General features: G+C 48.4%; 1 protein-coding gene across 6 annotated transcripts in view; it reads left to right on the forward strand.

The window, feature by feature from the left end:
• Nucleotides 1–14,933, forward strand: part of HNF1B (HNF1 homeobox B) — a 53,770-nt gene that overhangs the window by 2,397 nt on the left and 36,440 nt on the right. For 3 of the 6 annotated variants that reach the window (XR_003904788.1, XM_029929106.1, XM_029929107.1), the window contains exons 2-4: nt 2,840–3,039; nt 7,876–8,140; nt 9,735–9,970. Coding sequence is in view for 5 of the 6 variants with exons in the window: in XM_029929106.1 (XP_029784966.1) it covers nt 2,840–3,039; nt 7,876–8,140; nt 9,735–9,970 (701 nt within the window). In the remaining variant the exon portion in view is untranslated. The remainder of the gene's footprint in view (nt 1–2,839; nt 3,040–7,875; nt 8,141–9,734; nt 9,971–14,933) is intronic. The other 3 variants (XM_029929108.1, XM_029929109.1, XM_029929110.1) reach the window with 1 other exon arrangement.

The raw sequence follows: 14,933 nt of genomic DNA on the forward strand, positions 1-14,933 counted from the left end.
CTCGGTGGCGCCCCGCCGTCCGGGCCGGCCGGGGCTGCGCGCACCTGCTGGCCCTGCCTGGGCCTCGGCCCGGTGCCCTTCGCCCAGCGCTTGGCTCCAGCAGGGCGGGGCGGGGGGCGAGGGGCCGACCCCCTCACTCCTCACCCGGGTAGAGACGCAGGACAGACCCAAGGTTTTTCCCCGTTTCCCAGACGGGCGCCGCCTTCCCTCCCCTCCACCTTCGGGAGTGCTCAGATTTTATTAAAGTAATTTTTCAAGATATTGCTAGCGGTTCCCAGGTCACTGTACGGTCGGCTCCTGAGCACTCCCTTTTTTTGCCCACCCTGTTCTCCTAAAGCCGAGAGAATAGAACGAAACTCACTTTTTCGACTGCCTGGACGCTCTTTATACCTCCTAGAAGGGAAAGGCGAGAAGGGAAGGTCCGAGACTGCGCGGCGCCCAGCCCAGGGACCCGGACTCTCGGCTCGGAGCAGCCAGGTTTGCAGGCCTCGGCCCTGGGGCGCCTGCAGCGTTTGCAAAGTGGGCTGCTCCCTAAGGAAGCCAGAGTCCAGGCTTCTTAAGTAACCGCGGTGAACCCTGCAGGGTACAGGGCTTTTCTGCTCGTGGGCCGCAAAGTCACTGTTTGAAAAGGAGCATCCTGGGCCCCACTCGCGGAGCGGGGGTCGGGCGTTTGACACCTGAGTCCTGAGCACAGTGGCCACTCGTGCTTCTCCGGATCCGTGTATTGGTCGGGACCTGGAATCCCTCAATATAAGCTGTATTTTCAAGTGAACAAGCGTAACCAGCTCTCTGGGCGCTTCCCGGTGAACACAGGTAAATTCTGTGATCAGAGAGCTGGAAAGGTATAAAATAACTGCGCCATCTTACCCTGGACTCTAGTCCTTAGATGCGGGCTTGAAGGTTTGCTACTTTGCAGGGTTTCCTTGGGCTTTTTTTTTTTTTTTCCTTAAACCTTGCCGATTGTTAAGCTAATTATTCTTTCCACAGAACCCTTCCCTCTAAAGAACTTTACACTATTGTGCTAGCTTTCTTAGACACACGAAATGAACACAGGTGAAGAAATTTGAACCAAACGAAAATAGTCAAAGAATCTGTTAAAGCGATATTAAATTGAAAATCCAAACACTTTTTCTAACTTTCGAAGCAATTGTATTTGTTGGAAGTGTTTTTCCACCCTCAAACTATCTGTGGAAATACTCGTCAGAAGTAAGCTTTAACGTGATCACTGGTGTTTATACGCATATGCATTCCACGGACCTGTTACACGACTTTTACTGAAGGTGAATTTTGCATGCGTGAAACTGGAATGTGTTTTCACATTTTTTTGTTTTTGTTGTTAGTTTATTATGTTTCCTTACTTGGACGTAGGCTTATAAATACTCGGGAAATGTGATTCGCTTATTTGTGATTAATCTTAAAGGTTTGTCTTTCCCAAAAACATTTCTACCAAAGCCTGTGATCTTGTGAATTTAATGTCAGACTTGTTAAAATAGCCACAATTATTCAAATGCTTACAAAATATGTTTAATTACTAGGTTTTTAAATTCATCAAAAAACTAATTTTATTTGACATATGATAGGCACCATTTAGAAATGAATTGACTATTTCATTTACAATCCTATCCATTTTATCCTCTGCTTTATACATTCTTTATTGTTTGGTATGAAACTAATTTTCCCCTTCATTTTTTTTTTTTCATGTTCTATGAGGCTGCTATACACATCAGCATAGAGTAAAAGGGTGCTGGGTCTTTAAGTTAAATAGAGAGCTTTATTAAATAAACAGTATATGTGATGGATTGCATTAATAATTTCATTCTATGCTTTGCCTCATTTTCTTAATTTCTTGTTTTAAGTGATATCTCTTACTTTTAAGTCAATAAGTAATAAAAGTAGCAGAGTCTAAAACACTTTAAATAAATACAATTCAAAGGTCCTAGTACATTGCTGTAAAGTAGCTTATGCATACCTGTGTTTTTGAGAAATGAAAAGTACAAACAAGTTCTATTCCAAGCTTGAAATTTATGAGAGACTTTGCCCTCCAGAAACCCTTATCCTGTCAGGGAAGAACTGCAAGAATACAGGAAACCGTGACATTTGGGATGATCAATATCTCATTCAGAAATTGAAAATATGCACACTCCATTTCATCTGAGAGGTGGGGCTCTGGTGACTTTTTTTTTTTTTTAACTTGCCTCAGCTCACTGGAGCAATTCTTCAATTCTTCAAGAGGATCATCATTGTATTTCTTAAAACTTTTCTGAAACTCTGAAAACTGTTTAGCATTTGCTCAAGAAGTTCTCCTTGCTTCTCAGGAGATAGGCACACACGTTTCACTCCAATTTCATAAGCTAAGAAACCGAGACACCCATGCAGCAGGGAAATACGGTAGAAGAGTCTAGCATCAAAACTGATGCTGCCCTCCTGTCACTGCAGCATCAGCCAGCCCAGCCCCGAGCTAATGGCATCTCCACTTTCCAGAAGTGGAAAATTCTTGCCTTCAAGCCCCTCACTTTCCAGGAAAATGAAGGAAAGCAAAATAAAATGGGAACGTTTCTTTCTGCTAATGAGAGTGCTGGTGGTGCCGCCCCATCCCTAAGACAGAAAGTCCTCCTCACCTTTACCTTGATGGTCTCACATGAAAGGGACAGAGTGTACTGTATAGAAACTTCCATCTCCCTTTTTTCTAGGTTCTGTTTGGGCCTCCCCTCTCTCCCAAGGATGGAAAAATAGGTGAAGATCAAAGTTTTGCAAAGAGTTTAGGTGAAACTCCTAAAAAGAGAATCTTTCTCCCCAGACATCTTCCACCAGAATCCTAACCGTCCGCTTCTCTGTCTAGTGAGGACCCCTGGAGGGCTGCCAAAATGATCAAGGGCTACATGCAGCAACACAACATCCCCCAGAGGGAAGTGGTGGACGTCACAGGTCTGAACCAGTCACACCTCTCTCAGCATCTCAACAAGGGCACCCCCATGAAGACCCAGAAACGAGCAGCCCTCTACACCTGGTATGTCCGAAAGCAACGGGAGATCCTCCGACGTAAGTGCTTTAATCCCCCCTGGACCTCACCCTGTGGTGACCTTTGCCCAGATTCTGACCCCCATGGGATGCCTCAGTTTCCCCTTCCACAAGAAGGTCTGCATAACACCTGTAAATGTTAGGACGCTTGCAGGTGGATTTGGTTTCCATAGTTATTGTACAATGGATTGGCTTTGATCGTTTTCTTCTCCCATGGTCCCTTACTACCCAGCCACTACCTTGACAAGTACTTTAGTGTATGCAGTGTACCTTGAATTTTCTGGTCCCTGCTTCTAACATTCTTCTCTTTGAAGCCACATAGGTTACAGTGGATTAGTGTCCCCCAAGTCAGCCAAGCAACTCCCCCTTGATATATAACTGCAGATCAGAGTTTCCAAGGAAGATGTTTTGTAGTGATCAATAATATTGATCACGGTTCCTGTTCTCTCCTCCCCTCTGGAAAGAGTTTACAAAATTGAAGATATTTGTATATATAGATATATTCAGAACCTGACCCTGATCTTTGGGAAGGCGGGGGGTGCATTTGCATCCTGAAGCAACTTAAAGTGATTATTCACGTTTACCAAAATCAGTAAAGCTTTGAGACTTGAGCTGGTGATGCTATCTGACGAAGAAGCTTCTCTGGCTAAATCAGGACATGGCACAAGTGCCCTCGTTTGGAACGCTGACTGACCAGTACTTGTCATTTCCATCCCCATCCCCAAATCTCCTTTCTGTTCCAACATCTCTTCTACCTAGTAATACCAAGAGCTTTTTGTTTTGAAGTGTTGGGAAGTTTGAACTGCATTTGAATGATATTCTATGTTTATTTTAGCACAGTACTTTTATTATCCTTTAATTATTTTGATCAGACCTTTTCCTAGGAAAATTTTGTATGAGCTTCTACCCTTCCCATACTCTGGGCTGTGGGCCTCTCTGTCTTTGTTAAGATATTAATTTCTACCACCTTCTGGGTTGGACTTTTCCCCCTCTCACTGGACGGCCACTTTAAAAAATCATTCTCATTTTCTGTCCTACACTGCTCTGAAGTGATTTTTTCATACTTACGGTCTCAATGTCTGTGGGCTGGAAAGCCCTTCATGGTGGAAGGAAAGGGATCAGACCTCCATCTCCTGTTGTGGCTGCTTGTTGGAAACGTTAAATGGATAGATTAGAAGAAGCAAAGCGGCGTAGGAGAAGAGGCCCCTTTTAAACTCTGGGTTGATTCATCACCCATGTTGACTAGGCCTTTAAGAATTTGTGTTTCTGACATGAAGTGACTCTCTGTAATTCCTGGAAAGGCAAAGAACATTCTCAGGAGCCAAAGTCTCCTAAGGCCAGGGAACCGTTGGGCCTGCCCTAGCTCCAATCCAAGCCCTGTGTGGCATCTCTAGTTTGAGCTGCTTCTCTGTGTTCAGTGGGAGTCCCCACAGAAAGGACAGGGAGACCGGAAAGGCCAGCTAGAAGCTTTGAAAAACACACAAGTCCCAGAAAGTTTCCCAACATGCTTAAGGAGAAACATTTTACAAAAACATATGACAGGTCCTGCTAGGGATATTTTGAGTTACTGTTATTGCTGCTTTAAAGGCGCATGAGACATATACCTTAAGAAACATTCCTTCATGCTGTAAATACGGTCTCAGCATCAGTTAGGTGCCAAACACTGGGCTGGGCTGTGAGATACGCAGGCCCTTTTCTCCAGGGATTTACGACCCAATGCGGGAGAGGATATGTCCGAGTCAATAATGACAGCTGCTTTCTAAGAGCTGTTACAAAGATATATACCAGGGGCAGCAGAGGCACTGCCAAATTGCCTAGAGGCCTCACAGAGGGCTTCCTAGAGGAGGTGACATTGGAACCAATTCTTGAAGGATGAGTATCAGACACATAAACATGGGATAAAACTTAGGAAGTGAGATGAATAAAAGAGGGACACAAGTGAATGGGGTGTGTGGAAGGAGAAAGAAAGAAATGGGAGAATTTAAAAAGAAGACCCATGGGGCACCTGGGTGGCTTAGTTGGTTAAACATCCAACTCTTGATTTTGGCTCAGGTCATGATCTGACCTTATGGTCAGCTATCAAGCCCTGAGTCAGGCTCTGTACTGATAGCGTGGAGCCTGCTTGGGATTCTCTCTCTCCCTCTCTCTTTCCGTATCCCCCCACCCTCTCTCAAATTAAAAAAAAAAAAGCTTAAAAAAAGATGACATAAATTTTCTTAACAAACTAAAAATACTAAGTGATAATATTCATGGACCCATCTACACATAGAGAACATGCTTATCCACACTGATGCCTGAATCTGTAAAGAGGCTGTTGAAACCAGCTTCTTTAAGTGAATTTTTATAGACCGTGAACATTTTCTGTCTCCTCACTTCCCGCCCCCCCCCAACGTTAATTTAGAAGGAAATGGAGGAGTAGTGGTGGAGACTGGAGTCTGCTTCTTCAAAAATCGAGAAGCGAGGGCTCTGAGGTGGGTAGAGCCTGGATGGCTCCAAACCCCCACAGGCAGTGTATCAAGCTGATACCAGCACACACAGGGTTCGGAACACAGCGCCGGTGGCTGCCTCCTCAGAGGGCAGCCCTGCGCTTCTGGGCGGCTGTGAGTGAGCCTCACACCTGTCACAGACGACAGTGGGGTCCATTGTGTTACCTCCACCCAAGTCAGATTGGAAGGTTTGGGAGATGTATCAGTTGAGTTTTGTTTTTAGCAAGAAGTGATGCATAGGCTGCTGATAAGGTACTTTAATGTCTTTAGTCTGGGTTTGCATACTGGCTCACGTCATGCGACTCTGGGCAAGTCCTGTAACCAGTGTGAACCTTTATTTCTTCAGGTACAAAGTGGAGATAATGATAGTTCTTGCATGTAGAGGTTGTAGGAATCAGATGAAGGGATACAGATACCCCAGCAGGGGAGTGGTTCAATAAATGTCCATTGTTATCACATCTCTTCATAGTCTGGGAAGAGCCTGGGTCCTTGGGATTATCCATATTGGCTTTTGGCTCTTACTCACAGTGACTCCACAGGGCCACGGGGAGGAGAGAAGACCCCTTCCCCCCTTCCCTTACTGTCCCTGAGGTAAATGCACTAGTTGGCTGCCATGAAGACCGAGTGACATGAGAGGTATGAAAGCACTCTGAGAGATGGCGTCCATAGGAATTTGGGTCCCCATCACCATCCTGACTAGAGACAGATATTCTGAGAGACCATTGAGTGCCCCTTAGGTGTTCACCCAGTCCCTTTCCACAGGCAGGGAAGCTGGGGGGGTGGGTGGGATTATGTAACTTGGCTGGGGCCCTCCAGCGTCCAATGGAGGCAGTGGCTTCCTGCCAGTGGATTTGGCAGAGTCTCTCTCAAGTAACTAAAGCAATTTTGGGGAACCAGTGAAAACACAGCTGTAAGTGGCCTGAGAATCATCCAAAGTGGGTGGGCCCAAATCAAAGGCCCCAGTGACATGTTCCGTCCATCCACCCAGGAGACTGCTTGTTGGCCAATCAGCAACCAGTTCAAACAAAGCTGAGTCCTGAGTCCAGGCTGGTTAGAGGCCCCCTGCTTCTGAGGATGGAACCAAATGGAAATGGATCCTTAGATTGGTAGTAAGTTTCCTATTGTTGGAGGTGTGTGGACTGGAAGACTACATGGTAGGCTGTTGTCGAGGGGATTCAAGCATTAAATAGTGGCCCCGACTTTGAACCTTGGAGAATTTTGGATCGAGTTGCCTCTGAGATCTGCAGGAGGGACTCTAGTAACCAAGAAAGAAAAACATCAAGGTCCAGAACCTGGATACCAGGAATTAGGAAATGAATCTGTTACGTGTCCTTACTCAGCAGGGTGGTTGGCCTCTATGCTTATTCATCTGTAAAATGGAACTAATGACTCTGAACCCTGCTTCGTGCAGAGAGGAGGAGGACAATAACAAAGTTCGCCCACCACCAAATATCAAATCTCAGTTAAACCATATAGGCGAGGGTGTCACCACTGGGTGAGCTGCCACCTTTCATTCATTCAATCAAAAATGTATTGAGGGTCAACTGTGGACCTGGATTCTTGGGAATTGAGTGGACCGGGAGCATCATTTCATCTACATTTATCTTTCTCCAACTCATTAAATGCCATTGCTAGAAAGGTCCTATGTCTGTAGACCTCTGCGTTTGCCATCTTTTAAATGTGTAGGCAGATCTGTGAGATCTTTCCCTCTTGGGCTGTTTCCCTCATAAATGGACCCCTGGGTGTGTGCGTGCACGCACACACACACACACACACCATCGCCTTTGAAATGATCTGAAATCAGAGCTGCTTCTCTTTTTAATATAAAATTGCAGTTCTATTTGTTTCAAAGTTCCAGTCAACAGGTTTTGGGTCTTGGGTTTTTCTAAGAGCATAGCATCATAAGGTAGATATATGAGGAGAGAGAGGCAGTGGGAAGAGATGTTTTTAGTCTCTGAATATTTTGTCTAAGGGCAAATTGTACCTTTGAGCCCTTTCCCTCTAGACCTGAGACTTGGTTAAGCCCATCCTCTCAGACACCAAAACACAAGAGGCCAGGATTCAGAGCGTTGCTTCATGTCTGAGGGCCAGTGAGCCAAAGAAAACACATTACCACTAAAAACTATGGGTGGCCATATTTGAGCTCCTTCAAAGAAAGGAAAGGGGTGGCTTTTTGGGGGTGGACTAAGGTGGGCAGAGAGGGGCCTATCATGAGCTTCCCCTCTGTACCCCACGCCCCACACATAATAACAGCAGATGGCAAAACTTCAGGGAAAGGAATAAAGGTGTTTTTGTCCGTATGTCTGTCTGTCTGTCTGTCTGCCAAGTGAAGGCTATAGACCCTATCAAATCTACTCCTCTCTCTTTGCAGAATTCAACCAGACAGTCCAGAGTTCTGGAAATATGACAGACAAAAGCAGTCAGGATCAGCTGCTGTTTCTCTTTCCAGAGTTCAGTCAACAGAGCCAGGGGCCTGGGCAGTCCGACGATGCCTGCTCTGAGCCCCCCAACAAGAAGATGCGTCGCAACCGGTTCAAATGGGGGCCCGCATCCCAGCAAATCTTGTACCAGGCCTACGACCGGCAAAAGAACCCCAGCAAGGAAGAAAGGGAGGCGTTAGTGGAGGAGTGCAACAGGTAACACCACCAGAAACTTGCTTGAGCAGGCAGGCAAGCACACGGACCTGAGATCCATCCCCTCGATCCCAGGATATTGAAGTACTGACTATCCAGCTAAGTGTGCCTCAGTTGGAGTTTCCCAGTGGGTGTTCCATGGAACCCTAAATTCAAGTCATTCACAATTAAATTTGAGAAACATCAGATGCATAATTCCTCTTGAGGAGTCATAGCATAAGTAACATATTAAAGATTCTGAGAAGGCTTAGAGTCAAAAGACTTACTTAGCTTTCTTAAATTGATTGTTAGCTATGGAATCTTTTTTTCTGGGGGATATTTACACCATGAGCTGTTATTGCAAGGAAGATACTCTGGAGAATCCTGGTCTAAAATATGCCAGTGAAATGAGGATCATGTGTCTGACCTCCAAGCAGACCAGAGAAAAACCATTGGACCAAAAGGAAACTTGGCAGAAAAGAACTGGTCAGATCTGTCCAACCCTCTCAGCCCACACTGACCATAGTTCTTTTGGTATCTTAACAACTGCATGTAACTTTAAAGAAAACTATCAGAAATCCTTGGGATATCTTATTTATTTATTTATTCATTCATTCATTCATTCATTCCTGCCATCCTCCCTGACTCCAACAATGAGGTTTTTTTTTCCCTTTTTTAAGTTTATTTATCTTGAGAGAGAGAGAATATCCCAAGCAGGCTCCATGCTGTCAGTATAGATCCCGATGTGGGGCTTGAACTCATGAACCCGGAGCTGAAACCCAGAGTCGGACACTTAACTGATTGAGCGGCCTAGGTGCCCCTCCAACATTGGCTTTCTTAAAAGTCTGGTCTTTTTTTTTTTTTTAATGTTTTGTATTTATTTTTGATACAAAGAGAGACAGAGCATGAGAAGGGGAGGGGCAGAGAGAGAAGGAGACACAGAACCAGAAACAGGCTCCAGGCTCTGAGCTAGCCGTCAGCACAGAGCCCAATGCAGGGCTCGAACCCACAAATGTGAGATCTAACCTGAGCCGAAGTCGGAGGCCCAACCAACTGAGCCACCCAGGCGCCCCAAAAGTCTGGTCTTTTAGAAAGACCAACACCTGTGGTCTCTGTCTGTTTTGAGACTGGGCTGGCTCCAGCAATAGGATATGGTTGGGGAGGTCAGGCCAGGAAGGGGGAGGCAAAGCAATCAGCTTGGACATGTCACAGAGTCCCCAGGCTGTACTCTGTCCCCCTGCTCAGGAGGAGCCCCCTAGCATCCAATGGTGTCTAAAAGTCTCTCTGACATGTCAAGAGGCCCAGACTGGACCTTCTCCCTGAATAACCTGCCTCTTGGCTGCTCTCTTCTTGTCAGGAGTCAAAACAGAGGCCTATGCCTATGCACAGAGCTTGTGCTGCACCCGTGTTCGGCCCTATTCCAGCCATGTCATCAGAGAACAACGACTACATGGGCTAGGATTTTCTAAGGACAAGGTTTTCCCTAGGATCCAGCACTAATCCATGGCCTCTTCATACCCCTATCTGAGACCATTGGGATTGTATGTCGGGGGTCAAGCACCAGCAAGCCTCCCCCTGGCTGTCCTTGCTCACCATCTCCCCCATTGTCCATCCTCAGGGCAGAATGTTTGCAGCGAGGCGTCTCCCCCTCCAAAGCCCATGGCCTGGGCTCCAACCTGGTCACTGAAGTCCGTGTCTACAACTGGTTTGCAAACCGCAGGAAGGAAGAGGCATTCCGCCAGAAGCTGGCCATGGATGCCTACAGCTCCAACCAGACGCACAATCTGAACCCCCTGCTCTCCCACAGCTCTCCCCACCATCAACCCAGTGCCTCTCCTCCAAATAAGCTGTCAGGTAAGCCCGGCCCAGGCCTCACTGCCTCGGCAACCCAGCCATCCTGCTTCTCCCCATGGGTCTCATCTGGGTCAGGATTTTTCAGAGGAAGAAATGCTTTGGAATGGTGCTCAGGCTGGCCTCCCGTCGCCAGGATGTTCTTGTGAAAACAGTGTTTGGTTGTGGTCAGGTTTCCTCTGAGTCCTTGCTTAGCCTCCAGGGAGCCCCTCTCCCCAGTCTTCTCTGGTCCCCTTTCTTCTTTCTGTGTGGCTGCTGACTCAGCAAGTCAGTGAAGCTGTCAGATTAGATGGAGAAGCTGCCTTATTGGCATGCCAGGTCTACTCTGCTGGCAGAGGGGTCACTTTCTCCACCCCTGTCCCTATTCTCCCCCAGGGCCTGTCCAGCTCCAGCAGGAGGAGCCCGGGGGCCTTTGTGGAAGGGCCACTCTATTGATAGTCTCTGTTCTCTGCCAGAGTTTGGGTGGAAAGAGCCACTTTAAATCTTTGTGCTGATGAATCAGCCAGAACGAATTGAGTGCCTACTGTGTGCCGGGTCCTGGATTAGGATGCCTCTGTTGTGGGGTATGGGTTTATTAGGGCGAAAGCCCTATATGCTGAGTGCTGCATCAGGCATAGTCTGAAGGTGCTTCTCCCCCTGGGGCTCAGTTCTTCCAGGAAAGCTGGCTTCCCAGAATTAGTATGCTTTTTGAGGCTGGCGTGGTGCCTATGTAGAAAGAGTATGGCATGATCTCCTGCCTGCTCTGGGGAAGGGCTTGCAAAAGGAGAACCAAGCACCATTTCCAACTCAGGGTTCGTTCTGAATTCTGTTGCTTCCTTGTCTGCTGGTTGCTCCTCTGCTCGGAGAGCCCTGAGGTCTGGGGCTGGCCTAAGTATTGGGGGACCCAGGATGAGCCAGTATCCAAGCTTTTGTTCCACTCTGTGCTCCCATCAGGGTCTCTGGGAGCCTGAAACCATCCAGCATGAAGCCTGGGCCAGGGCTTAGGGGCTTCTCTGGATCCAGCTCCCACCGAAGGGAAAGGCTCAGCCACACAGGGAGAAAGTTTGGGTTACTCTTGAGAGCTGGAGGAGCCCCCGATGGACACTGGCCTGATTGCAGAGTAACCCAGTCCCTTAATGGAAATTCAAAGCAGAGTTCAGAGGGCAGTGGCAAACGGCATGTGGCCAGCACTGAGCAAGACTGGAGCACTTGCCGCCCGCAGTGATCCACGGAGCTGGCTCCGGAGCTGCGGGGGGGCGTGGTTGGGGCAAGGGGCATTATTGAGGAGACAATGGCTATTGTGTTGGGACCTGTGATCTCCACACCAAAGTCAGGGAGCCTGCAAGCCAAACAAAGGCCCAGCAGCTTTCTGACAAGCTGGGGTTGTGGTGAGGTCACCACAGGGTCATTAGCTTAGGCCTTCTGTATATGGACAGAAGAGACAGAGAGGGGCTAGAGGGACAGGGACGGGTCCTGGAAACTGAGCAGAATGGGTGGAAAATAGAGTTCCAGAGCCCCCTGAGTGGAATCTGAGAAGGCTCGGCCCATTCTCTGGGCTCCTCCCAGATATCAGCCGTTGAAAAAAATCATGGAATGCTGGAACTGGGGAGAATGTCAAAGAAGGAAACTGAGGCTCAAAAGAAGCAGTGACTTGCCAAAGTTATACAGGGCAGTGGTGGCAGATGCGGCTGGAACTCGGACCTGCTGATTCCCACTTGGTCCAGCACAGATGCACACGTGTCCCTGCCCACGGGAGCATATCATCTTCTTGGGAAGACAGTGTGCTGGCATGGAGGGCCCACAGCCATCTAGGAGCTGAGGCTGACTTTCAGGGCTTCATGTGTCTTTCTAGGGAGAGACTCCTATTTATGGAGCAATAATTGTGGGACATTGTATATTTTCGATGGCTGCCCTTCCCCTCTGCTTAATTTTCACTGTGGTTCATCAGGATAGTCCTTGTCCGTGCCCAGAGTGGATTCTCTGGACTTCATTTTGAATCCTGCTTCTAGCCCATAACTGCAGCATGACCCAGCCATATGACTTCTCTGAGTCTGACTTTTCCTGCCTATAAGATCAAGAAGTTGGACCTACCTCATTAGGTCCATGTGAGGATTAAATGAGAGAATGTGTAAACACCATCTTTCCCAATAAACTGTAACCGCTATCATTATCACTCATGTGATTAAAGCAGAGGGAAGAATGACAGGCAGCAGAAATTCATTTCCTTCTAAATTTCACACACTGGAGCATTATTCCTAAGAGGCAGTGACATGTGACCTGGTCCTGAGACTAGAAGCAGAAGTGGCCACTGGGCCGAGGCCTGAGGTGCAGGATGCTGGCATGCGTGTCAGGTTGCCAGGGGGCACATGAGGCACGATGGGGCTGGTGGGGAATACGCCCAGGGCTAGGCCGACAGCAGGCTGGAGCCCAGCACTCAGGGAGGGGTTGGTCCGTAGAGCCTCATGGTGCACTTCCTATCTTGGGCTCCATGGCCCAGGTTCATTCTCTAACCAAGTCCAGAATGTACGTGGGTGTAGAATACAAAATGAGCTCTATGGCGACCAAGGAGAAACCAACACCCAGAGTCAGCACCAAGCACCCTCCAAGGCTGAGCTGGGGAGACAAGGCCCCGATCTCCCTCCCCTGCACTCCCTCCCCTCTGAACAGCAGCCTCTGAGCCAGGAGGACTGGAGGCACTTTATTTATTTTTTTCTTACATTTATTAGTTTTGAGAGGCAGAGAGAGACAGAGAACAAGTGGGAGAGGGCCAGAGAGAGGGAGACACAGAATCTGAAGCAGGCTCTAGGCTCCATGCTGTCAGCACAGAGCCTGATGTGGGAATCAAACTCACAAACCGTGAGATCATGACCTGAGCTGAAGTCAGACTCACTGAGCCACCCAGGCGCCCCTGGAGGCACTTTAGAGACCAATCTTTCTCTTGAACCTTCTTCCTGGAGAGGAGAGGAGAGCATCCCTTCCCTAACGGGCTGCCTTCTCTCCCAGCCACTCTGGGTGTGTTGTGGCCCACTTGCCCACGGTGACCACAGTGTGACCCTAGTCCTGGAATGTCCGGCACAATAGGAGTGGCAGGAGGAGCACTTTGCCTCTGTCAGCGGCTGATTGGTTACAAGGTGCCCTACAAACACACTGTCAGCAGAATCAGCTGTTTTCGGCGTTGCCCCTCCTGGCTTTACAATCACACACCAGCATGCAGCCCAGGGTTGTCATGGCTTTGTCTCCCTTATGCATGCTTAATTGACAATTAAGTTGGGGCTTTGAACCAGCCTGGCTGCGGCTGATGGGCCTTCATCTTTCCAGTGAGTGTCACAGGGGCACCCTTTGTTTGCTCTTCTTGGGGGCCTGAAGTTACTGTAGCAGGCTGCAGGCAGCCATTTATCTTCAGCCTGGAAGGCCTTTATCTGCACCCCCCCAGCCCTGCTCTCGCCAGCAGGAGCTGTCCCTGGTTATAGGCCCCATGACAGCCCCTTCTGAGGCCATTGAGCCGGCCCGGAGTGATGGCCTCTACCTCCATTCTGGAGTGGAATCAAGAGAAAGGCCCCCAAAAGGTCAGAGAGCAGGGCTGTGGCAAGGAAGGGGACTGGTTGGAGACAGGTGCTTGTATTGATTGGCTCAAGGAGGAGGAGGAAGTTGGCATGGAATGGAAGCTGGGCTAGCCTTTGCCCAAACCTTGGGATCCAGCTGCAAGAGCTGGTGGCCTGGCTCACTGTGCCCTCTGCTCCAGAACACAGCTGTCTGAGACAGGAAGGGAGGGGCAAAAGGTCCCCATCAGCCTTCATTCAGCCGACACATCACATCCTCACTCTTATATCATCTTTTGGGAAGGAAAATGGGGCTCATTCTCCTGGAGGCCAGAGGAAGCCCTTCCAGAAGAATCTTTGGATACCCTGACTGTAGCCTCTTTAAGTGGAGACCTTTATTTCTGTGGATGTTTACTCCTGTCCTCTTTAAGCTCTTTTGCCCCTTCTCCAAGCCCAGTGGACTTGACGGTCAGATCAGAGCTTGAAACCCAGACAATCCTGCCTGCCACCTCCTCCTTGTGGCCTCTCACAATCCCTACCTAGCCACCCACAAGAGTCCAAAGACGGGGCCAGGATATCTGTGTGGTTCCTGCTATTTTCCTTGATTTCCCTGAAATCTGTAGGACCTAAGGAAATTTCAAAAGTGCCCAACAGAAGGGTTATGGCTAAGTGTGAATAATCATAACAGCATTGATTTAATATTTCCTGGGTCCCAGGCCCTGGGCTGAGCACCTCCATGCATCACCTTATCTAATCCTCCTGACAACCTTATAGGTAGAAACTTTCTGTACCCATACCCCCATTTTACAATCAATGAAGGTGAGATGTTTGGAATGTAGATAATTTGCCCAAGTTCACCTAGTTAGCAAGCAGCAGAAACAGGTTTGGAACTACTACATACTGACCGTCCCTGTGCTTTATGCAGATGCTAAGAACTTTTCAGGCATGGAAACCAACACACACACACACACACACACACACACACACACTACCCCCACAGTCCCTTCTTCTCCCACATTCTTATTGCTCCCCTCTGAATGACAAGAGACTTCAGGAGAGCATGGCCAAGGATGGGAGTCTCCCAGTCTGGCTGGTTTACTACTTCCCCTGCCCCTGACCAAGGTAGATTCTGCACCCTGCCCAGGGAAGAGATGCGAGCCCCCTCTCTCACCATCCCATCCCCATGTGGGCAGATATTTGAACTGCCCTTGCAGTCGGCACTGTCTGGGGCACTAAATGCCTTAACAACTTAATGGGGCTTCTGAGACAGCCCGGTCACCTCAGCTCACCTCTGGAGCTCCGCCCCCTCCCTGGGCAGCAGACAAGGGGCGGGGGTGTTTATGAGGGTGGTTGTAAAAATATTCATCTCCACAGCAAAGGTCCCCATGGTAAATAAGCCCCATTGTCCAGAAGTAGCAGATTATTTCAGTTTAGAAAAGAAACAAATG

This window comes from Suricata suricatta, chromosome 17 (assembly GCF_006229205.1).
Source record: "Suricata suricatta isolate VVHF042 chromosome 17, meerkat_22Aug2017_6uvM2_HiC, whole genome shotgun sequence".
NCBI lineage: Eukaryota > Metazoa > Chordata > Mammalia > Carnivora > Herpestidae > Suricata > Suricata suricatta.